This window comes from Apteryx mantelli, chromosome 15 (assembly GCF_036417845.1).
Source record: "Apteryx mantelli isolate bAptMan1 chromosome 15, bAptMan1.hap1, whole genome shotgun sequence".
NCBI classification, from domain to species: domain Eukaryota; kingdom Metazoa; phylum Chordata; class Aves; order Apterygiformes; family Apterygidae; genus Apteryx; species Apteryx mantelli.
This window is the reverse complement of record NC_089992.1, coordinates 21,715,795-21,741,504: the sequence shown is the minus strand read 5'-3', so window position 1 is coordinate 21,741,504 and position 25,710 is coordinate 21,715,795. Positions and strand designations below refer to the sequence as shown.

The 25,710-nt window shown below is 43.1% G+C and overlaps 1 protein-coding gene and 1 long non-coding RNA gene across 2 annotated transcripts in view; both read right to left on the bottom strand.

The window, feature by feature from the left end:
• Positions 1 to 2,117: 2,117 nt before the first annotated feature.
• LOC106496468 (uncharacterized) overlaps positions 2,118 to 25,710 on the bottom strand; it is a 47,278-nt gene continuing 23,685 nt past the window's right edge. The window contains exons 2-4 of the long non-coding RNA XR_001294611.2: positions 5,849 to 6,058; positions 3,908 to 3,955; positions 2,118 to 2,334 (exon numbers count right to left, since the gene is read on the bottom strand). This is a non-coding gene — a long non-coding RNA (uncharacterized lncRNA). The remainder of the gene's footprint in view (positions 2,335 to 3,907; positions 3,956 to 5,848; positions 6,059 to 25,710) is intronic.
• Positions 11,801 to 25,258, bottom strand: CRABP1 (cellular retinoic acid binding protein 1). The gene is made up of 4 exons (XM_067305857.1): positions 25,125 to 25,258; positions 24,741 to 24,919; positions 21,827 to 21,940; positions 11,801 to 12,143 (listed from the first exon to the last, which is right to left on the bottom strand). The coding sequence occupies exons 1-4, from the start codon at positions 25,192 to 25,194 to the stop codon at positions 12,093 to 12,095; spliced, it is 414 nt and encodes a 137-aa protein (XP_067161958.1). The 5' UTR covers positions 25,195 to 25,258; the 3' UTR covers positions 11,801 to 12,092.

The following is a 25,710-nucleotide window of genomic DNA, read 5'->3' as shown; positions in this document are numbered from 1 at the left end:
CAAGAAATCGTTGATGACCTGTCCTTACACAGACTTCCCTGCAAAAGCAGAAACTATGGAAAGAAGCCTTACAGGGCTTTTCTTTCTCAAAAAACCTAGCTGCTGCTGGCTGCAGGGACCAGGGATTTATAAATACTGTTCAAAGGTTTTCAGAATTTTAACATGCAAAATAAGCACAAGAAAATAAAAGCCTTAATTAACAACTGCAAAACCATGCCAGAAGACTGATAATGACACCCCAGCAATTACCCCATACCCCAGTTTTACGGTGCTAACTAAATTCCCAATCTGATTGTGCTGCCTGTGCGGAGTGACATACAGTCAATAACACACCATGTGGACAGCAAGATACTAGTATTGGTGTTTTCCTTGGAATGAGGAGTCCCCTCTGCCCCCTGAGCTCAGGGATCAATAATGACATGGGACAAAAGAAAAATGCCAGTAGGAAGGCCAGCTGCTCATAGAACCCTTTTAAGTTGATGTATGTACTATTGGATTTCTACATGAAAACAATGACACAGAAATAGCCCTTAGAGAATGATGTATCAACATTAGCGCTGCTGAACGTTCAGCTAACGTACATCTCGCATGTTAGGCAACTTTTGCTTTGTTCATTAATTTCTCCAAACTATACTGCCCCTTCCCTTCCTGTTAAAGGTTCTGATGCATCTGCCATTGCAAACCACAAACCTGTCCTTAACGCTTTCCAACAGACATCACAGTTGTCCTGTTCACAGGTTATTAAATTCTTGCTTTCAGAAGGGGACAGTCCAAGCCTTGCTGGTACTATCACATTTATGCAGTCACTCTTTCCATAAGAGGGACTGCTCCAGAAAAAGTCCCGGATATAGGGATGCGCTCTTCTACTGCCAGGTATAGAAGAGTTTGCGTTACAGCCCTCTGATGCTCCCACCTCATTGCTTAAGAGCACCCTCCATACAACAGTAAGGAAAAACACAATGCTCTTTCCAGTCCCCTCCCAGGAGATCACTGGGATTACTCCTGCACGCGCATATTCATTTACTCAAGAGGAGTGCTCCATGCTGCCACTGAAGCTAAAGCAGGGATGGAAATAGGAATGAGATCAGCTGCAGTAATTTCTGGCTCCAAGGGCCACGGCTGATGGGGCTTCCTTCCAGGGACATCTGGTCATTAACCCTCACAGAATACAGGCTTTTAGGTCCTTTCATTCAGGACAAAGGGCTGTGTGGTAGGAAATGCTAACTTCATGCAGTGGGGGCTTAATCACACCTTTTGGGACTTTAAAAGCTGGTAGCTATTGATTGAGGCAAGGGTGGTGAAGCGAGGTCACAGCTGCCTTCGTCTTTCACATAGGGGTCCATGGAGACCACATATAGTAGCATGCTGAGTTCCCTATTGATTCAGGTGGCGTGGCAATTAAAAAGCCCCGTTTTCATCCTTTCAGCCATTTACTCGTCACTGGATGAAGCTGAGTGGGCTCAGCCAGCTACCATGGCTGCACAAACCAAGCTGGATGCACTCAATCGTAATTCCAGATTAAAGCTGAGCACAGCTTCATTTCACACACAGGAGGGTTGTCCTCAGACCCCCCAACTGCACAGATGGGGCAGTGTTTCCCTGCCTCCTCCAGGCCTAGATGGAGCAGAGAACCCAGTGAAGTGAAAATGGTGTGGCTCTGGGGGAAGGCCTTGCTGTGGAGAGGGGAGGCACTGAAACAAGGCTGTGTGAATGATTTCTTTTGCAGGTTGCTCTTGTCCTCCTCCCATCCCTCCAGCTTGCCACTAAGATACAGGAGTTGACAACCTGCATGCTGCCAGGCTGGGTCTGATCCTTGGCCAGGAGGACAATACTAATCATCTGAACCCTGTAGGGAGCAGAGCTTGTCCCTATCCCTAGAATTATTGCCCTGGGGCATCTACAGAGACTGAAGCTTGGGAGCTCCTCAGGCAGCCTTGGTACAGCACCTAATGCCCAGCACAGTGGGCTCTGGGGCTTAGTCCTCTTCTACATTCTCATATTATAAGTTATGAATAACAATGGCAAAGGCCCACAGTCAGTTCTGGGGCTTAAAGCATACATGAACTTCCCAGCAGGGAAATGGATGTGTCTTTTAATAAATCACTCTGTTGCCCAAATAAAATAAATGGCAGTTTCATTTTCATAGCTACAATTTTACAGAACAAGTCAGAAGCACACAATTTATCATGCACACAGATGATCAGACAGCTGAATGATGCATTCAAACTACAAAGATTTCCAGAAACAATAGCAGACTTCACCATGTGTTATGGAGAACACATCTCTGATGCAGGCTTCATGCAGACCAACTGCCTTCTGGCTATTCTTGCAACACTAAGAATGAGAAAACAGTAGTTAGTGTACTAATATAAGACAAATGCTGCCCTTAAAGTCACATATACAAAGGGAACTATTGCTATTTTTATAGTCAGAAATACATTTGATGCTTTACAGATGAACCTTAAATGAAGTCCCATATGCCCATACCAGTAGCTGACCTCAGCAGTCTTGTACCAAGATCTCCTAGTGCACAAGTACGTGTGTGCACATGGTTGACACATGCTAAGCAACCTTTGAGCAAGTTACCATATTGCTTTCAAGCAAGTAGTAGTCAACATACTGATTTGCAGAGCCAAGGCCTTAACTAGGTGGAGTGAAAGGACTCTGTAAGACATCCTTGAATACAAGGAGATTCCTGCATCTGTTTTCAGAGGATAAGCATGCATCCCACACGAACATCTTCCAGTTTAGCAAATCATGGCTGCAGTTCCAGACCACCCACCTTTCTGCCATTTCCCACATTCCTGTGCTTATTCCTAGACTCACCTAGAAATGCATGGCCCAACTCTAGCTCAGCAGGGACAAAGCAGGAGCAAGAGCTACTGCCTTGCCCAAAGGCAAGTTATTTTGGTCTGCTGATTGGAATTGGCTGCATGTGTAGCATTCCCTGCACTGTTGCTCTGTGATGTCTCACATCTGTGTAAGGCATAGGTCTTCTCACATTTTATTTTTACGAATAACCCTCTAGAGGCAGCTAGCTCCTTCCATCTTCTGGGCAAGCGATACTAAACTCTGGACAGCAGAGACTCGATGGACGCATGCACTGGGAACACAGGACACAGCTACAGAGTGAGGATGTTTCCAGGAAGACTTTATTTTAAAAAGCACCTTTACATTTATGTGGGTAACTATGGTAGTAAAATCCTTGCAGGGCAACAATGCAATTTAGTAGGAATCAGCTAAAAATTGCTGCCCAGATCTCGGCATTTCAGGATGACTATAAAGCTCCCAGGATGGGGTAAATGAGAGGGATTCATGCCATTCCCAGCCAGTGAACGCCAGGATGTTTGTAGGTTCTCATCATTTCCTCGAGACTGATCTCATCTGTTTATGACCAGCTCATGTGAGCCGTTGTCGTTACCAGATGCGTGCTAGGGGCTGCCGTCGGCTTCTTCTGCTCCGCTCGACACAAAGGGCAGCCGCTCCCCGCTGGCCCCATGTCACCCGCCTGTGACGACTGCTAGCTGCCAGGGGAACTCTTTAACCATGTCGCTATTGAATCAGCTCCAAAAGCTTATTTAATTCCCGTTGTCCTTATTGAGATGTCTTTCAAATTCTTACCCCAGCATCTTCTTCATCTCTAAGATATAACTGTACTCTCCTCACCTCGCAGTTTCCTTCTCTATTTGCTTCGTGTTATGAGATGGTAAAATCTGGCTAATGGGCACCCTAATTATTGCAGCATCTGAACAACAGGCTTCAGGCAAAATTATCATAATTACTTATTCAAAAATATTCATAAAATTAACATATCCTGAATGAATTCAAGCTTAATTTAACAGGCCGCTACACTTATTACAAGCATTTAACACACGCAATTGTTTAAACTTAGTAGACAGCAACTTACTTTTTCATAAGATATCAGGGTCAAAAGTAGATGAAGCCACAATTCGCCCTAACAAAAGGAAATGTCAAACAGTTTAGGGAGCTATACAGTAATTAGTTCAAATGCATGTAGTTAAAAAGGCATACAGAGAAGCTCTTCCCAGGCTTTTAATTATGAGAGGGATTTAAACTGTTCCTGAAATTCTGTTTCTCAGCCAAAATTTATCAGCAAGAAAAAAATTGATGGAAAAAGTCATAAATTCCCTCTCTCTCCTCCTCCCTCCCTTGGAACAGACTCAGGGCTTTATTCTGAGACCCTTTGCTGGTTCCAAGCACTATTCTTTAGATTTTTTTTCACTTTTATCTACAAAACATAATACAGAGTGTTCCCCACTGACATACTTGTAACACAGAGAAAACTATCTGTGGCGAGAGGGGAAAGAGCTGTTTGAGTTTCGTGCAGAAAATCTTCTGTGCCACAGTATCAACCCTCACAGTAAAATCAAAAAGTTTTGGGAAAGTAATGAAATTATCCATTTCAGTAGCGCTGCTTGTCCTACGTGCAGGAGTGTACAGTGTTCCCTTCTGTCACTCAGCCTGTGTCCGCTGCCCATCTCTCATTGTACTTACGCCGGTTTTCCCACGGTTGGAGTGAGGTCTGTGCAGCCATACCATCTGTCTGTCTTTCCGTCGGATAGAAATGAATAACTTTTGAACAAATTTGGTCACTTTCTAATGCACTGAGAGAAAGGCAAGAAAGTGCAGGGTTCATCTTTGGCTGTGACTACTAGAGCTGTATGAAAACTAGATATTCTGGCACAATGGCTATTTTGCAGACACACAAACATGCAGTAAACCTCCCTCACCTCCTTTTCCCCTCTCCTGAAAAGCATGATTTTGTGTCCATCCGGCTTGGGACCCTGGCTATGGGGTGAGCAGTAAAGTTGCAACATGTTCCCCACCACAAATGCTGGAGTATAAAGAAATTCTTGGATACTTTTCCAGCAGGAGGAAATGCCAGGGATAAATCTCCGAATTAATTCATCCTGCTGTTATTTAAACAATAGCAAGAAAGCAAACTGTGTCCCTGGAAATGGTCCTTTTCCAGTATTTTGACCATTCCCATAGCTGCCTTATAGTTTCATGACCCGTTTTAAAGATTCTCTCTGCTGCTGCACAAAGCCAATAGCCATAACATTTCTGTACAACCTGTGTGGATGGACCCCATTACAGATTCTTACTGTTCTTCACGTTCTCCACAAAGCGTTGATATCAAATTCATTAAAGGAATTAGGGAACAAATCGCTTTGAGAGAACATGATGCCAGTCAGGTCCAGGTGATTCCAATTTACTTCACCAAAATACTTTTGATTAAAAGACATTGCTGGTGACGTGTCTAAAAAGGAACTTGGACTTCAGGATCTGTAATAACTGCAATGTGTTCTCAGTCTCTAGCCTTGCCACAGACTGCATAAGTTCAGTGTTAAAAACGCCTGCAAAAGAGTTATTAGGTGCTTGCTTCAGACACAGACTTCACACCATAGTCATTGCTGATGACCTGGCACATCCTATGGAGGATCATATGCAAATTAATGTAGATGTTTCAGACTCACTATGCATCGTTATGGCACACAGTCTATTTTACATCAACTTCCACATGTGGAACATTTAAAAAATCTCCCAACTGCAGGAAGAGAAATGTAAAGAAATGGCTCCAGCAATCAGTAACCTCTTAATAACATGAGAATTTCAGCATTGACATGGACAATAAATTAGTGCTCAAAAGGTCTCTCTGAGTAACAGTCATAAAACTGCTTTCCATTAAGTTCACTTTAAATCACTAACCTTTCTCCAGAGACGCTAAGCTAAACTCCCACACCAGAAGTGCATGTTCTGGGTCTTCATCATAGGGCAGAATAGAAGCTAAACACCAAAAAAAAAATCAACCTTTTTTTTTACTCACAGTGGGTAGAATCTGTAAGTCCTTGGTCATCAAAACTGCTGTAGATTTCCGTGATGCTGTCTGCCTCAGCACAGCCTGAGAAAACTGCCTCACAGAGATCAGAAACGATCTCTAGCAGCTCGGGGAGCCCAATACACACCGCTCTTCTGCAGCTGCAAGGGTCACCTGGATTATCGGTCCTGTACAGGCTGGGGGGAACCTGAGAGCAGCCTGGGAAGGAAAGACAACTGCTGTCGAGCAAAGCATTTGTGGACCTCTGTGGTATTAGGCATATTCCACACAGAGGACCCCAAATAAAATAGGGGATTTATTTTCTGATTTAAGACACTTTATCAGAAGATACCACAGGTATCAAGATTCTTGGTGCATTCAGAAAGGTGTTTTCAAGGCCAGGTCCCTTGGTCCCTTGGTCTCTCCAATGGGGGTGAAAAGGTCCTGCTGTTTTGTGTGTGGCTGGGACACGCAGGGGAGGAAATGGCGTGAATGGGACAAGCACAGAGAGGTGTTTCCAAGGCATGGCCTGGAGGCAGCCTGCCTGTATGCCACTCTGCCTGCTAAACTGATATGCCGGCTGGCAGGCATCTCAGAGAAGGGTGTTAGGCACTTGGTATAGAGGGAGAGAGGATCTTTGCTCTGACTCACTAGAGCTATTCCTATGTGCAGTTTCCATAAGATCACTTGATTTCTAATTGCACCTTTATCTCCTCCCAGCAGTGGCAGCTACTTTGGCATGAAGGCTTCAGCCCTGTGAAAATTTGGTGTGAACTCTTTGGATCTGTCATGAAATCAGTTTGCCAGCTTCACACAAACCTCTTGTCAAGATTAACATTGAGATACAAATCCACAAGGCTTTCCAGACATTTGGAGTCCAACCAGTCACCTAGGTTGTCATCTCTTCTCTGCTCAAGCAACTGAATGGCCTCTCCTAGTGAGCAGCTGGTTCATGCAGAAGACAGCAACTTCTAGCACCAGAGAGTGGCACTGCCTGCTGCAGAAACCATTTCAAGCCTCACCACCTTCCTCTCCGGTTGCAAGGTGTGACCGTACAGCAAATTCTAAGGGCAAATCATACTCAAGCTTGTACAGTGCCGATTCCTCTTTGTCCATGTTGGCGGAGCTTCACTAGGAGGCCCTTGGATGGAAATGGCATGAGAGATACAGGACAAGATTCCCACTTTCAGAACTTCCACAGTGTAGCAAGAGTCAAGTAAGAGTGAACTAAAATTTAAAGAATCTTGTCATGTTTTTCTGTCTCTAATCCAAACTAGCCTCATGGTCTGCGAGGCAATGTGGGGAATGTTCAAAATGAAGGGATTAGCAGAAAGGACTATTCCTCCACTACAGATAACAGCCTTTTTTTCACTGTTCTCCTCAGCCAGCCAGCCAGCCATCTGTAATAGCAAAGAGAAAACTAAGTTGTTCCACTTCTGACATGGCAGTATTCAAACAGCACATATTTTAACACAGTTTGAAGACTCTTTGGATTCTGCAGCCCTGTGGCATTTGGAGCAACCTTTCAGCAAAAACAGATCTCTGCGCACCAAGAGTGCAAACACTGTTCCCTTGAGCTAAAGCAGCCCTCGCCCTCCAGGACATGCCGCATGCAGTGGCACAGATCTGCTCCCATACAATAGTAGCTGGTGGTACATTGACATGAACGCTGAACAACTCAGTGTAACATCACATTTCTGGCTGAGATTTTTTTCCTATTTTGGGTTTCTCACAGTGGATTATTTTGAATACAGCTTCACTGCCTGATCTGTTTACTTGTTAGGATTTTTTTTTTTCTGGAGAAAAGAAAAACAATAAATGCTTTATGAGAGCGGTATAAGAACAAAGTATGGAAAAATCAAAGGAAAATCCTAGAATGAACTCTTCTTGCCCTGGGGCAGAGAACATGGCTGTAGCATCCTAGTGTTCCACTCATGTGGGGAAGTTTTGTTGTGCTTTTGTGAAATGTTACACAAGATCCAGAGAGTTGCAGATATCTGTGTAACCCCTTCCTTGTCCTGCTGTGGCAGTAGTTATCACAAGCCGTGAGTGCGGTGCACAGCACTGTCCCAAGCCTGCAGCCGCATAGGGCGGGATTCAGCTGCCTAATCGCAGGCATCAGTCTTGTGACGCCCTCAGGTTTTGTGCCTGGTCTACAGCTGCCTCTCCAAAAGGACACAGGTCTCATGTAGAACCTGCGTTATCCGTTAGCCTTGTGCAGATGTCTTGGATACAGTAGGACATCTAAAATAGCTCTAGGCACCTATATTTAGGCAAATGCATATTTTACTCACTTGTGATGTATCAATGAAATCAGCAGGAGCTGCTCAGGCAATTGCAGAGCAAGGCCTTTAGATTTCAAAGTCTTTCAGGGAGGAAGGCTTCTCACCTTAGACATTTGTACTCATATATTGTACATATCATGTACAAATATTCTTAAATGTGTTTAATCATATGTGACAGTATGTGATAAACTCACAGGGAAGTGTTCCCTAATGCACTCACTTGCGTGGTCAGAAAGTGCTTAGAGACAGAGCCATGTCATTTGGCTATCACCACTGGCCACCAGCAGGTCCCAGAAGTCTAGCTGCCTTGAGCAGAGAGACTCGCAAGACAGCAGACATGCAGTGCATGGCTGTGCATACGACAGCCAATCAGCCACCCACCAGGCAGTGGTGAGCTATATCTGTCACCTCACTATGTCACTGCTGAGTGCTCCCAGGTCAAGTGATCAAGCGCTATCTAGAACACCACACCAGGAGGGGAAGGAAGTTTCTGTGTGGCTGGAGGAGCATCAGCCAGTCTTGCTGACCGATGCACAGAGCTGCAAGACAGGCTCTGTCCCTGACTCTGCTGCCTGCTCCATCGCAGAACTGACCCAAAGCCCTAGGGATACAGAGAGAGTCTTTGATTTGGATCTGGAATGCAATATCCATAAAAGTTCCAGGGTCTTTTTCAGGTGCCCAGATGCTATCAAGTAATTACCAAGCCATCTATGTAATCCCTAGGTGCTCCACTGTCCTGGCACTTTTGCCTATAAAAGTCCCTCCCTCCTATGTGCACAGAATGGCTGCCTGAAACTTTGAGGAACCTACTCTGCTAAGCAGCTGCTTAACACTCAGACATTGCGACACTAAGCTTTTGTGAGTGTCAGCTACAGTAACTCTTCTCTGCTTCCATCACCTCTTCTGGGGCGGGCTGAATTCATGGATGTTTACACAAAAAGTGGGCAAAATTGTCTCTGTTGGCCACCCCGGAATTACTCCACTTCCATGTTCCCAAAGAGGCCTAATTTCAGCAAAGAAAAGAAAGGCCAGGAGACGCTGAAAGGCTTCCGGCCAGTAAATTAATTCCAAATCCTTGTGTGCCTGGATTTGAAGAGGTTTTAAATCCAGGAGGACTCACAAAATGCAATTTGGCCTTTGCAATGTTTCAAAAATGAGTCATAAAACTAACACTCTGGACCAATTCCGGTCTCTTTTCATATGAGTTTACCCATGCACCAGTAACTAATGTAACTCCATGAAAGTCAATCAAGTGGCAAAGTTTCCACACTGAAATTACTGAAGAGAAGAACTTTCTGTCATGCCAGACTGCACACAAAGCTTGGGGGAGCAGTTTCAAACCTGGAAGCAGAAAGTTCCCACTTATGCAGAGCAGCTCATATCTCAAGAGCCTGTTTTTAATCATAACCTCTGCAACCCAGTTTCACAGCTCATGCTTTACTGCTTGGACAGCAGTTGCCAACTGGACAGAAACCTAACTTGGTATTTTCCAGTTGATGGGAAGGCTTTCCAAGGGATATTTGCTGGAGCAGCACAACAGCTTAGCATGATCCTTCCTAGAAATGAAACACGCAGATCACTGCTTCCATTAAATGCACTCACTTGTTCTAGACGATGTGAGATTTCTAGCAGTACCTTGCTGAGTCCTCACAGACCATACACCAGGGCAGCTTTAGACATAGGCAGAACAGGCAGTTGCCAAGAGCAGCAGTTTCCTGGAGTGGCAAAACAGCACTGCTACCTACCAGCCATGGCTCTGCTAGCTGCCCCCTCAGCCTGTGCCAGCCTCTGCAGCCACCACCACCTTCGTACCCACCCTAGAGCCAGGAGGTGGGTAAAGCACAACTACAACAGGGCAGAGCGGGACTCTACGGTCTTGGAGGGCTCCGGCTGCTGTAGGGATATGGCAGGTGCCAGCCAGCGTCCTACGGCACAGAGCTATTTTCTCCTCAACCTTCATGTGGCAACATGCAGTTTGTCTGCACTGCTGAGAAGCCTTGAGCCAGCTCTGCCTGGCACTTTTATAGAGCCTTTTGGGCACAACTGATTGCAGAAGCAGGTCCAGATACTACCAAAATGGAATTTGCTTGGCAAAAACTATTTTGATTTGAATCTTAAAAGAAGATAGAAAATAAAGACAGATCACTGACATTTCCCTCATGGTTTCATTCTCGCTGGGGGCTGGTGGTGTTGCTTCAGCTGCATCCAAAACCGAGTGAACTTATTTCAACCCTTACTTCAGTGCAAGCTGACATGCAATGTATTTTATTGGCATCAACTGGCCCAGGACCTCGGAAACAGGGTAAGATGGCTTAAAGATAGTGTATGGAAGGAAAAGATCATCCTTTGTGACTGTAACATTGTATCTTGAGCGCTGACCACAGAGAAAGAACGTGTGACCTGTCAGAGAGCCGAGGGGCCAGAAAACATCCTACATTTCTCTCCTGTTGTGATGCTGTAACTCACACTATGATATATAGAACTGGTTGCTGATTTCCCCACAGCAGTTTGAGAATCCTACAACGAGCACTCCTCTGCATAGCTACGCAAGTGATGAAGAAAGAAAGTTTCCCATGGACATCCCAAGACCATCAAGATTTGGACCTACTTTGCCATTAGGAATATTGAGATCAGTCTAGTGAACAAAAGTTCTGCTAACTCTGAACATCTTCAAAATCTGCTGTGATTGGGTGGCATGAAGCAGACGTATGATTTTTGCAAAGCTGTAACCCGGTCAGATAAGCTTGGAGATTGCACTAAAGTAGGTAGTACTCCTAGTCTCTGTTTTTGGATATTTCAAAGTCTGAAGAGCAGGAGACTTCCTGGTTCATCAGAAGAATGTCTGTTCAACTTGAACCTCATATTTAAAAGTGCTATGGGCCAAACTCTGAGCCAGAATAAATGCATTAAATTTGGCGTTTCTTTCATTCTTGAGCTATGACCTTGGTTTATGAATTTACTTTGTTGTTCAAAGAATGAAATATCGAGTCACCAAAAGTGACAGTTGTAACACTGAGAGGGGGAGTGAAGCCATCAGAAGTTCTCTCTACTGCAGATGAGAAGATAGAAGAAAAGCAGCTTCTTTCCTCAGCTTTACCTTTTTATGGCCAAAGCAAGTAAAGTCTGTGGGATTCTGCTGGCTCTCTCGTCAGGTCTGAGATGCTTGGGTGTGATGACAGTAAGTATTAGTCATAATCACGGTGTTGTTTGTCCTGTAGATACAGCTGGGTTTTGTACTTGGGTAATGAGCGTCTCTAAAGGGAGAGTGAACCTATGCCAGTTCAAAAGAAAAACGCTTGCTCTGTTTGGCCATTCTTCAGAGACGCAGCAGAAAAGAGCGTAAAGAGCTTGTCTTGTCTTGTCTGGCTCTGCTGAATCACAGCCCCAGCACTCACAGGACATGGGAATTATTCCCCAGTGATTACCCCAGGAGACAGGTCAAAAAGAAGGAGAGAGGCTGAGCTCTGGTTTTGAGGGAGCAGCCTGCAGCTCTGAGAAAGGCCTTGCAATTCACTTGCTCTCCTGCACTTCGGGTTGCTCTAGGAGGTGTTCACTGGCACCTTAGTGCTAGCCAACAGCAGTGAAACTCCACACTGACTTCAAAAGAGGGTGAAAGTGGTTCAATCCTAACCCAATCATTGCTGGGTTTTCTATTAAAAACACCCCCAAACGGCTGTGAGTTATGCCCAATAAATTTAATAATTGATGAAACCATACCAAGTGACAACTACAAAATACAAAGCAGATGCAAAAAATGACAGCAAAAAAGTGAGAAGGAACATTTTCTGTGACAAAAAATAAAAGCAAAATACACTTAACAGAGGATATGGATTCAGATATAGCACGCACGGTCACATACAACACCGCATTAGTAACAGTACACACGGATACTCATTATACTGGGGCTTTTCACAATGGCTGCCTCTTAATTCTCCACTTCATCCCAGATGACAAGCAAATTGATGTTTTTACTCTCTTATATAAATTCTTGTGCACACAACATCATCAGCACCAAAGGTCTGGAAAAGAAATAGAAATCAATCAGAAGAGATGAAAACAGCCAACACTGAATACATTTTTTAATGTTATTTTTACTACAGTAGCTAGTTCTATAGCAGAAATACAATCTCCTACATCCTGTGACAGATGAGAGTAAAGAAATGAGTCATTTTGGAAGAGGAATGCTTTATAGGTGACCTACTCTCCCAAGCATGATGAATTTTGTCAGAATGATAAATGGCCCAGAAACTCCCTTTTTTCTATAGTTTCTTGGCATGCATTTATAAATAAACATGAGAAAAGAATGAGAATTTGGAATGTACTGTTTTTACATTTAGAAACAGTTGTAGCACTTTGAACTGGAAATGCTGAGGATGGAATTCAGGGTAGATGCCATTTTCAAAAGGTATTCTTTGATATTTGCAGCTCTAAATCAGGGTAGTTCAAATGAAGTCAGTGGTGCTATGCTGAAGATCTGGTGAATGTATACATAGAACCTGTGAATGTAATGCTGCTGTAAGATGTTGATCAGCATACTAGCAGACTCAGATCTGTTCTTCCAGAGCTGTAATGTGGGCAGTGTCAATCACAGCCTTCTTTCAGGATACTCTGACCTTAACCAGTGAATCTGTTAGCTATGATATGGGTCTGAAATGAGGGCACATAATGAACACATGGTTGGAGACCAAACTCATTTCACACAACTAAAAACAATGAGATCTCACAAGTGTTTGATCACTACATATCTGAGAGTCACTGACTTACTAGAGGCTATATCCCATTATTATCCTATTTCTCATACCAAATTCAGTACCTCAGAGTACACTGACTGTCCCTAGACTGTCCTAGAGCTGTTTTTATACGATATTATGCCATTGACTAAAACAGAGTTTCAGCTGTGCATCTGGAAGTCTGCTGTTTTTTTAAATAGCCCTGTAGCACTGCACTTAAACGGCAATTCTACCACGGCAATATCGCAGTATTGATTACCAGGACATTTAGGCAGGACTGTGATTGTGGGCGCTGTCTGAGAAGGCTACCTAAGCTCCAGAACGTTTGTATGTAATTTCAGGTCAGGAAGGCTAAAATCTAAGTAAGCAGTTAACCATGAAGGAAATAAATATGGCTTTTATATAATATATATAGGCTTTTATGCCTATGAAGAGCTTATCTTATCAATCTTTATATAATTTTTTAAATTACACATGAAAATGTCTGAAAATGAACATTAAAGGATGCAGCTAGTTCTCTGCTGCCCACAGCACCAGCCGCAAACACCCTTACTATGGCTCCCTTGAACATTCCCAAAATTATACACAGAGGCAAAATCTAGGCTGTGAAGATATCAAATCCATGCAAAGCCCCATTACTAATAATCAGGTCCTGAGTACCATATAGTCACTTGGCTCTTTTCAAACAGCCAGGCATCCTTTCCTTGAAGACCCAGCTCAGGTTTATGTGGCCTCTGACCTGTTACAGGAATCAGCTGCATTTTTTAGCACTTAGATTTTATATCTTACAGGCATTCAGTTGGTTAGCCACCTAATTCCTTATTTAAGCACACAAAGAAATGGCTGTAGTAGTCATTACATACATGGTTTAAATGTTAACTTACAAAAGTAAGGTGTGTTCCTATTTTATTGTAGTTTACTGGCATTGTTGATAAAACTCCATTACATGTTGCTAAAAAAAAGCAGAGAGGAACATGTTCAAACTAGCTACATTCCTTTCTTTGTGGATACGCATGGGACCTTGCTTTTCAGGCACTTTTGAACTCATTTGTGCAACCCACATTTTGAAAGTGAGAGGCCCTATTAAAATTAAGGAAACTAACTGCAAATAAAGTGTTCTCCAGCCTCAGAGTTGTTTAATCAAACTTCAAAATGAACCTAACACTTCACTCTTCTAACACAGGGCAGAGCCTGAAGTCCTTCTGTGGCTGCAAACCTACATCTGGCCAGGCTGCAAGAGTGGGCCCACATAGGGGCAACAAACATGGCCTGAGACTAGGATGAGCTTACAGTGCCTTGTAGTGGAGCAAAGACCCAGATCTGCAGCATCTTCTGGAGTAGGCACTTGGTGGAAATTTTGGCTATATAGAGAAGTCAAGAACAGACTTAAGTTCCTCGTATTATTTGATACGAGAACTAAATGATGTATCCAGGTATGGACCAGAATAAACAAAATAACATATGAAATCAACTAAATATGTTAGAGCAAACGGGTATTTCCCTTGGCAGCTGGCAGCACCCCTGGAGAGTTTGTGCCACTGTCTCACACTTTCAGGCTGAAATGATATCAGTCAGATCTGTGTCACTTTGCTCAATGGTTGGAAATCCTTGCAACATCAAGGCTTTCAAGCTCTCAGTACTTCTGAACAACAGCTGCGGACTGTAAACTCATGGAATGCCATTCTCCAGTACCAGATGTATATAAATAATGACACATAAAAAAGTATGAATACACAAAGTTGTTTGGAATAGTCTTTATCAAATACAGTTGTGCAGTGAAAAAATAAAAGGAAATAAACCCTCTTAAACGCAGCAAATTCCTTCATATTTGAACTGAAACATCTAATTTATGTCTGGGCCCAAGCTCAGGGGAAGATCCAAATGAAAAGGTTGTTACTTCTCTGTCCTTCACACTCAAATCCTTGTGTTTAGGGGTAGGAGGGAGCAGCTTAATATCTATGGTTCTAATTCTAGATTGGAAAGAAGCGACAGTTCCTGTCAGAACAAGCAGACTTTCAAGTTTACGATGACTAAAAGAAGTAAAACTTTCTAAGAAAGAGAAAGAGAGAGCTTGGCTATTTGGTGGTGAAATCTCACCAGCGTAGCGCAAAAGAGTGCAGCACTACCAAACCTCAATTGATACCTAATGAGAAGATGCAGGATTTTCAAACACCACCTTCCCATCAGCTTGTAAAGCACCCACTCATCTTACAAAATGCTGCAAGGCAAGGCTTCTGTCTAAATCTAAAATAGGATTTCAAGTGTACAATCACTGCAAATTACAGATCAGTTTTCTTTACTTGGTTTGTCACAATCTGTAGCAAAAAGAGTCCAAAACCACACTGCAAACAAAGCTTTGCAAGGGGATAATGCAGTAAGTTGACCCCTCTCAGTTCACTCAAGATCTGATGACCACTGACATCAGTAGAAATTAAACAAGAACCACAGAGCAGTAATACTTTATTGTATGGGTAAATCAGCTTTTTGATGGCCTTCTTTATAAAGATTTTCTGAGGAGCCTTTGTGATATGTGGAAAACACAGTATAATTAGGAAAACTGTCATTGAAACAATCACCTGGAAAAGATCACTTCTGCCAGTGTATGCAAAAATCCCGTTATCTGATCATGACTGACCAACCTACAGAGGCAGCTTACAAAAGGAAGAGAGAGCACATATGCAAATAAAGGAAGAAGGGAAGATATTACTTAAATGAATAGCACTTTCCATTATCAGAAAAAGTTTTGCATGGATCCACACGCAACAGCCTCCATGTGTACACATGCATCCTGTAAAACAGAAGCAATACTCCCTCCAACAGGATAAAATCAAGTGTCTCTTTAAATCTTTAAACTGATGACACTTAATCCATGATCATTAATTGATCTTGTCCGGATACAGATTTTCACAATAAAGACATATTGTTTACTCCCTTTCTCCCTGTGGCTCTAAGAATGGAGGCTGATCATTATGGGGACATAGTCACAAAAGGTACAGCCCCCACTTTCAAACTTGGATACTAATAGCAAGTCACCCAATATATGACTTTCTGTGGGACATCAATGGACAGGACTGTGCAAAATCGGGTCATTTATCAAGGTATCTAAATGCTGGATATCTGTGCCTGCGAACTGCAGCATTATACAGTTTCCTCAGAGTCAGGCAGCAAGTGAATGGCAGAAATAAGAACACTAGCCAGTAGTATCTCCCATTAATAATATTGAAATCCTGTACCCAGCAAGCATCCAAGCTACAACTGATACTATAACAGGCTGTATACAGGATCAGATTCATCCAGGATACAAAGGCTTTGGCTTCTTTCTTTGTTTATGTTTGGAAATGTGCCCCAGACCAGGCACTGCTACAGGGCAGAGGCTGCAGATCTCTAAGCCCCCTAGTAAATCCCCTCGTGATAAATATTAAATTAAAGCTTTAGGACCATGCAATACACACGTATGCATGATTATAGGCTTCTGGACTTTTATCAGGGCTGCAGCAAAACCTCCACTGACCTCACTAAAAGCGTGACCTCCTTTTGACAGCTGAGTTCACTTAAGATCACACTTCAAAAACTATAGAAAAGTTAAACCTTGAAGTAGTTTAATGTTTTTCAATACAGGGCTTAGGCACATCACACATCTCAGCATTCAGCTGCAAAATATCTTTCCAAATCTGCACTGAACCTTCTTACCTGCTATGTTTAATTTCAGAAGCCAGTAATATCATTTAAAAAATGTTCACCCACTCACCTAGGCTCCACAGTTCACCAGTTTTAATCTACTACGACATGATTTTTCAGGGGAGAGAAAGGAGGATGGAAGCCATGCTTGAGACCCCACAATGTCCTGACCTTTGACCCTTGCTATAATTGATTCTGAGAACCCCTGTGTGATATGTGAACTGTGTAAAATGTGGTTTGAGGCTGTTTTTAAAGCCCCTCTTCAGTAATCACCCATTTAAAAGTGTTTGTGTTACAGATTAAACTAAAATCTATGGAGGCATGAGCAGCTATGAAAGCAGCAATGCAGATAAGGACAGATCATAAATGTTTCTCATTTGAATAGCTCACATTTGGAAGTAGCATCCTTTAACTTTGTAAGAGCAGACCTTTTGTTCTTCTGACTTACATGAATGATTGATAGCTCATTAATGTCCCTGACAAAAACACAGAGCAACAGCAAAAACATTGCAGATTATAAAAGAAAAGTTAAGGAAGTAAGTTATAATAGCCTGAATCCCACATCCTAATTTTCAGACATGTAAATGAAATATATATTTTTGGGGATCAAGTCTGATCTTGATTGCACAAGTGCTAATCCAGAGTAACTCCGGAGTGTGGTGTTGTAAATGAGGATACTCTGACTCTTAAAGTACAATATAGTATAGTCTAAAGATACAGTCAAGACCAAAAAAATGTGAACTCTGATGGGGATCTATCCTTTTTGCCTCCTTCGCTTGCATATTTCATGTAATTTTTGTATCTGGATTATTCAGTACTTCTAAAAATGCAGCACTGAAATCCCAGCAAGGACATCAAATGAGATTAGAATAAACAGCACTGATTAAAGGAGTTGCAATGTTCTAGTGTGTCAGCAGCACCTTTTTTAGAAAGTGGAGCTTGATCCTGCTACCCTGATTCAGGTGAAAGAAAATCATTTTAGTGGTAGAATTTATGATAGTGTAACAAGTGACCTGTAACTCTTTCTAACAGCACTGGAGACCTACATCTGCCATAGTATGAGCCAAATATTATTCACGCTACTGATAAGAGTAATCTCATTCACTATGTTACAAAGGATCTAAGGAGAACTAAGAAACAGACTAACTGGTACCTGAAGATAAAGAAAACTTTTGCTAACTGAATAATTTGTTCCCAGCATCTGTGTACCAGAGGACATGATGCGACATGAAAGACCATCTTATTGCTCCAAGGGAATGTCTTTGAAGAACATAAGGAACTTCTTCTGCCAGGATGCAAAAAAGATTGATAATTATACAGTAATATGGTTTCTATTTTAGTTCTGTGGTAGCCATGACAATTCAACACTGATTTTTTTTTTAATGTGTGATAATAAATGCATGTTATTTAACATGCTGTGTTAGAGAGAAAAAATATATCCTTCTACTCGGGAAATGTCATAATCTAATAGACCCCCTAAGCAATGCAACTCATTAGATCAAAATTACATGGCAAAGCTCCAAGATTTATGCAGCCAGTATTAGCAGAGCAAAACTCATTCCTTACCCCCCTGCCTGTTGCCCCAAACCTATTTCCCATTCATGTCTCAGTCTAGGACAATTTAGATTCCTTCTTGCAACTTTTTCCACATGGTATATGAGTTTTTTTGATTTGTTCTACAAATGCATGGTAATAGCTAGGAAGAAGACTCAGGATGTCTTGAAAGATTTCTTGGATCGCGAAGCAGGAGTAGAGTGTGAGAAGAAACATCAGACTTACAGAGTCGATAAACTGCTACATCACAGGCTCTGCCCCATGAAAGACATTTTCCCAACTGCAGAGATCCAAAAGTTCACAGGAATGTGGTTTTCTCCTGCTTATTTAAAAATTCTGCCAGAATGGAAACAGGGCAAGCTCACCAAAGAACGTCAGGAAGGGTGTAAGAAGAGAAAGTATTCTTAAGTAAGTAGGGAGGTTTAAGAAGTTTGATAATGGAAATTGTTAAACGTTTAAACTGATATGGGGAACAAAAATGCATGAGAGTGAATTTCAGCTCATAAAGAACCCTAACCAAGCTGGGAGGATCGAAGGAGAAGGAGGGGAGAAGTTAAAGAAAGATCCCTTCTTCTCACTGTGATCTTAGTCTTGCAGAGTAAGATATAAATGGGGTTTGCAGACTCAAGTCCACGGAAGATTTCCAAGCATAATCTAATTAGGATCTTTCTTCACTGGAGTGATGAAAAATCCCAAAACAACTGAGAGGCAAGAGATCAAAAGAGATCTCAAAGTTTTCCCACTAATTGCTCCTATTCCTAACCTTGCCCCATGTCATAGTTGAGGGATACACCCCAGTCAACCCCTTTGGGATAGTTCAGCTTTTAAAGCCTGAATAATGGCCTGGAGGGAATATCCTGAGGTTCTAAAAGTATGGGCTAGACACAGGAAAAAGCAGCTTCGCTTACCCTCTTCTGTCTTCTTCCAAACAGTAGGACCCTTCCCTGCCTCCCAGAAGAGTTAATTTTGGTCCGTCTCAACTTCTCCAAAGGAACCAGAGATCTCACACTCACCATCATTACTCTTAAAAAGGCCTCCTCATTAACTAAACTTCAGGGTTTCAGAAGATTTTGAACACGTTGACCCAAGCTGATAAAAGAGTTGGACGTTCAATCCCACTGAATGTCATGAGGGGCTTGAAAATCTCTGTCTTGAGGACAAAGTAATGTCCTAACATTTAATAAAGCAAAAGAGGCCATTCTGCTTCAGAAAAGGGGTAAAAGGATAGAACTGAGTATCATATTAAATAGTGAAATATAGAGAGAGCAGTTAATATCAGAATAGTTAATATATCACTATATACAGTTATGTGTACATATATACAGTTGTATATATCAGTTAATATACAGAATGATCTGGATCACTTGGAAGCAAACACTACATTTTGATACAGGCCATGGTAAAAGTCATACATTGCAAAGAATGAACATAGTCCCAACTTGCAGGAGAGGAGAGGGGGATCTGTCTGGGGAATCAGAAACCAGGAAAATTACTTGTGATCATACTCAGCTGAACATGGGGTCCCAGAGTGAGGACTGACACAGTCATTGTGAATAAAACAGAAGAATTTCAGATAAGAGCAAGGAGATCAAGTCACCACTGCATCAGGTGCTATTGTCGTTGCTAGCAAAACAGCATGTGCAGTTCTGGTGTCCGTAGTTCAAAAAGGAAATTGATAAATTGGAGCGGGTTCATAGACGCAGTGGAAGAATGACTCAGGTAAACCTTGCTTTATACTGGAGGACTCAAGGTCTTCCAATAGTTTAGCTTAACAAACAGAAGATTCTTCTAAGAGGTGGCTTGATCAGTGATGTTAAGAGAAGTATTTGCAGTAATGAACTTTAGGCATCTTATTTATGTCCTCATACACACAATATGCAATGGCTGGAAGTTTGATCTAGACAGACACAGATTAGAAGTAAGGTGTTGCCATTTAAATGGCAAGGGACACTAACCAGTAAAGCAACTTATCAAAAGTTATGATCAAATTTCTATGACTGGAAATATTTTAATCAGAAGGAGGTTTTTCTAATTTATATCCTAATTTGAAAAAGAATTAATTCAGAAAAGCCCAATAGATTGTATTATACAAAAAATCAGAGATAGTATTATACAAAACATCAGACTAGATGGCTTTATAATCTTTGAATCTCTCTGGTTTCTTAACCAATTTCATTCTTCTTCCCCAGCTGGGTAAGTTCATGTTGCTGATTGCAGGAGGCAACTGTATTATGACTGGCTCTCCTGCTTTGCCTGGAAGAGTTTGCTTTGTTCAGCAGCTGCCTCACTAGTTTTTTGCTTAAATAATAAACTACAAAAATACACTGTTAGAGAGCTGGAAAAATGATACTGGAGAATGAATTGTGGTCACTCCATTATATATAAAGATATAAAGCAGAGATCAAAGTACTTTGCCTCCTAAATTATTTGGATAATATAAAGAATTTCAGTGGTTGAGCCAAAAGAAATTATCAATAATCTGAATATTCATTTTATAGAAACCAGTGTGATTTCATTAACAGCATCCACCTCCTCCTAAAATACGGCTGAACTGTTCCAAGATGTCTGCACTTTAAAAGCTTTTTGTTTATACTTGGTTAGGTTAGGTTTGGGCCTTTTTTGTTTCAGATGTGATCTTAAAAACAGAGCTCCAACTGCTTTAGAGAAACACTGAAGAGGTTGTTTGTTTTTTAAAGTGCAAGGGTTTAGTTAGTCTGATAGTTTGAAATAAAAACTCCCTGCTTTGATGTTTTCTTACCCCTCACTCCAGCAGCACGTCTTCTAAGGCCAAACCGATGAGGCATAACAGTGCAGTCAGCTGAATTATCCAGAATTCCCTAGTATAAGCATGCACAATGCAATGATTCTGCACTCAAGCTGAACTGTTACTTGTTACCCAGACAAATCACGCTTACACCTAGTTCTGAATATTGTTTCATTACTGTAAATGAGCTACTGAGGAAAGACTGAGTGAAAAGAACTCAACTCTAACAGAAATAAGTACTATACAAGTAAATAAACTGCATGTGATTTATGGCAGAAATGGAGAGGCAGTTGCAGTGGTGTGGTACAAAATGGCTCAAGTAACCCTGCTGCTTTGTGGAGGCTCACACAGGGATGGGGGGATGTTGGCTGACAGCAAATGCGCAAATCAGTGGATTTCTCACAAACTCGTGAAGGCAGTTCTGAACTGGGTTCAGAGATGACCAGGAACTTGGGGAAGGTGGCAGAGGTGGGGGGGAATTACGTGTTCTTCATGAACAGAATGAGATTTGAGCATGCTAACAACATGCCGCATTCCTCCTGCTGTATACCATGTCATTGTGTACAAGAAGCAATACATTATGCACATGCCTAAAAAAGGTGGTTCTCCAGAAATGAGGTCAAATGCTTCGATCTCACTTTCACCAGAGAAAATCTGCAATAAATCAAATAAATTCTTTGGTATTATTGTGGATTTACAGAGCAGAAGTGGCCCACTTGTGACAATTCTATCAATAAAAGTACGGAGAAAGCTATAGCATCAATGAAATGCAAGTAAGAACCTGCAAATATCTTCATTCATTCTTTAAAAACAACATTTAAAAAATGAAAAAATGTGACGCGTGAATTGTACTGTAAAGGCTTATGAAAATGGTGGTTTTCCAGATAGATTTAAGTAAGGAAAAATAGTAATACTCATATTACATAGCAATAAAAAACCTATAAATATGTTGTTTGAGTTGGGTGGAATCACTTACCAAAATCAGCTCATCATTAGCTAATTCTCGAGTCCAGTATGTTTTAGGGCCATTCCCTTCAATGAGAGTTTGTTTGCAGTAGATCTTGTTTTCATTCTCCCAAGTGGCCAAACTCTGCAGGCAAGAAAACCATTAGGAATAACATTAATTATATTCCCTGGCAGCATGAGGCAGAGAGACAACAATGAGCAGTAGTGAGAATAATTGCTGCAGTAAAGGAGCAACGCATAGACAGGTAAAAGCAAAAGGAAAAAGACCTCAATGGAAAGTGGTGAAATCAAAATTAAGGTGTCAGTGGGCATTTTGGAGATATTTACATATTAATGAAGTAATTGTAAATATGTCTTTTCAATTTAAATCTGCATTTGTTTCCAAATTAAAAAGCCATTTAGTTTTCATAAAATGCTTAATGTTGAAAAGTATAATTTAGAAACATGTAATAAGGTAGTGTCTACATTCCCGGGCATCTTTGTACACATGTGGTTTTATCTGATGTGTTATTTATCGCTGCAGAGTCCCCTCAGTGTAAAAGCATCAAGAATCATATGTATCATTTTGTGATCATAAATAATACAGTACTTGCCACTTATAACCGTTCATTCTACATGGCACTGTGCCAAGTTAATCGTATGTTAAACACATACTGTCCTAACAAACCAGAACAAATCAAAATTAAATTAAAGAAACTTTGTTAGAATTCTAGTGTTTGTGATATTTCTTTTTTAAGGTTGTGGGTCTGGAGATTGAAATAGCTGAGGGCATTTTTCAAAGCATTTGAATAATGACTATAAAACCACTGAAAAATGAAAAATCATAGGATTTTGTTCAGCTTTCACAAGTAGGCAAGCCGTGGCTTTCTGTTGCTTTTCATTCTAGCATTGAACTATTGTTCTACAATGCAATAGAACAGCTGTGCAGAAGGGTCCCCTGTAATGAATGTGCAAGTAATCGCTTTACAACTAGCACATGGGGACATTCATTAGTGTGTCATTATATGTGTGTGTGTGTGTGTGTGTGTGTGTGTGTGTGTGTATGTGTGTATGTATGTATGTTTGCATAAATTCAAGTTAACACTTCCCAGACTTTCCAAAGGAAAAAACTTTTCTTTGATTTAAAATTAGCTGTTCCCTTTATAAATGATTTTTTTTTCAAAACAATAGCTTTTAAAAGCCAACAAGGCACCTCAGATGGAGGTTACAGAAGCTATGCCTTTCACTGCAACTACCCGGAACCCCTCTTTGTCCATATGAACAATAGATCAAGTTAGCTGGCAGAAAAACCCTCCACCTCATAAAGTGTATCAAAATCCATAATCAGTCAGCTATTTTGCCAGGTATCGCAAATTACATTCTGAAGTATTATTTTATTATCTGTCAGTTTCTGCTCTGTAGCCCCATCTTGGTTTTATACACACAGCAGTATAACTCATTCCTCAGGCTGGACTATAAATAATTTCACAGCACATGGAAAAAATTTATTACTTCACAAAACACATTTCGTTCAGATTTTTCCAACTTTCAAAGCTTACAGCCGTAATTATTTTTTTTCCATCTGCAGCAATAAATCCTTTTCTAGAAAAAGGGCCACATTTATTGTATATGCATTATGCATGAGGACATTAAAATACTACTTTTGCCGAGCAATATAAATTAACAAAGCCAGCAACATTTCCTGAACAAACTGTTAAATATATGGTAACTCACGCTAGATCAAGTGGATGTTCTGAATGCTCACTGTTTCCCAGAATCTGTCCCCTTTTTCCATCAATTTAAATTCAGAGCAATTGCACTGAAGATAGTGAATTCACCCGAATTTTTAGTGGTGCAAATGGCGTCAGGAACAGGCTCAAGAATTAGCAAGATTATATTCTGGAAAGTAGGTTATTTCACTATCACAGGATACTTTTAAAACTGTACTCTTTATTTGGGACTACACTCTGACACACTTTCCTCCTATTTCAAATAATCTTAGAAATGTCAGTGAGCGTGCTCTTCAAGTAAAGCTTGAGCAAAGGTAACAAATCTAGGCCTTTGTTAACTTTTTTCATCCATGGCAGGAGCCCAGTTCCCCATTACCCTGGATCACATGTATCCACACCAGTGAGACGCTGGTGTAAGACGCTGCTGCCTTGGAGCAGCAATATACCCCCCCTGCTGCCAGCTACAATTCCTGGGTGTGTGTGTGTGTGTGTGTGCGTGTGTGTGTAGAGGAGCAGGAGGTTCACACACAGAAACAACCCCCAAACACTCCACTGAATGACCCTCTAACGCACTTCTGCCCAAGGGGCTGGTGCAAGGACGCCTGGAAAGGCGGCTAGCTGAGAGTCCATCTCACACTGTTACAGATGTGTCTGATCAGCGAAGAGGCATCTTCGGAAGGGAGTGGAGAGGATTTCAGCCCAAAACTACCAACAGGCTGCGATCCTGCTTGTGAACTCGGCTGATTCATTTTAGGACAAAAGTTATGTCAATTTGTGCTCTAAATCCTGACTCTTGAGGTCCCTCTCGCTCCACCGTTAGCCAGGCTGCCGTCAGGGGCAGAGGCTGGGAAGCGTCCTCCCTGCGGCTGAGGTCTCGCAAGGGAGAGGGAGGCAAAGCGGGCAGGACGCAACCCTGCCGCCAAGGAGCGGGCAGGCAGAAACTCGAGCTTTGCTTTCAGACCTGCCGTGCTCTGTTGCCTTCAGCTTTCAGTTTTACCCCGTCCTGCAAGGGGGAGAACGGCAGACGAGGGATAAGGTGAGCTGCAGCCCCCAGGAAGCGTTTCTGGGAGGAAGCGGGCGGAGGGTGGCGACGGGACAGCGGCAGCACAAGTGTCTGCGCCGTCTGAAACGAGGCTGGGAAGGTGGCAGAGGGGCAAAGCTGCTCCCGCGGCTCCAAGCGCGCACACGCACACGCACACGCAGCTCTCCTCCTACCCTGCACTTTCGCCCGTCCACTGTCTCCTCCTCGAAGCTCTCCCCGATTTTGAAGTTGATCTCGGTGGTGCGGACGGTGGTGGAGGTTTTGATGTAGAACTGGTCGCCGTCCTGGCGGATCTCCACGTGCGGCTTGGAGGCGGCAGCCACCGCCACCTTCCTGAGCATGGCATTGACACCTGCGCGAAGCGGGGGGAGGCAGAGCGTGAGCCCCTCGGCCAGAGCCGGGCACGGCCCCCGGGCAGGGCGCCGGCGCTCGCAGGTGAGGCGCGGAGCCCCCTCGCCGCGGCCGCGAGCGCGGCGGGCGCAGCTGCCCGGGCGCCTGGCGGCGCGGCACCGCGCTCCGCGGAGCGGCTCCGCGGGCGCCGGCTCCCCCCGCCTTACCCAGCGCCTTGAGGAGCTCGTCGAAATTCTCGCTGCTCCTCATCTTCCAAGTGCCGGCGAAGTTGGGCATGGCGGCGCGGGGACGCGGCGCTGCTGCTCTCTCTGCGGCTCGGGCGCCTTGTGAGCGGGGCGGCGGCGGCGGCGGCGGCGGCGGCGGCGGCGGGAGCGGTCACACCCCCGGCGCCCACCCCTCCCCCGGGACCGGCAGCCGGCCCCCCGCGCGCCGCCCCCGGGGCGCTCGGCCCGCGGCAGCCGCGCAGCGGGCGCCAGCAGAGCGGGAGCAGGCGGCAGGCTGCCCGCGGCGCAGCTCTGCCCGTCGGGAGCGGGCACGCGCGCAGCCCCCGCAGCTCGCCCCTTGCTCCGCCGGGCTTTGCCGGCCAGAGGACGGGGCCAAAGGGCTGCGAGGATCGCGAGGAGCAGCGCCCGCCGCGCTCGCAGACTTCTGCGGAGGAGCGCGTCAGGCTGTTTCCCGCTTGTGCACATTGACACCGGTGCGCCGCAGATCTGAGCACCTCTTGTGCCTCTGAGTCTTCACGACCGTTTCCATTGCCTCTGCTTTGAATCTCTCAATTTCGGTCAAAGATGC

Coding starts and splice junctions, on each gene's coding strand:
- CRABP1 (XM_067305857.1), bottom strand. CDS start 25,194: ATGCCCAACTTCGCCGGCACTTGGAAGATGAGGAGCAGCGAGAATTTC. Junction 24,920..25,124: donor CGAGCTCCTCAAGGCGCTGG/GTAAGGCGGGGG, acceptor CGCTTCGCGCAG/GTGTCAATGCCATGCTCAGG. Junction 12,144..21,826: donor CTAATGATGAGCTGATTTTG/GTAAGTGATTCC, acceptor TTTCTTTTCCAG/ACCTTTGGTGCTGATGATGT.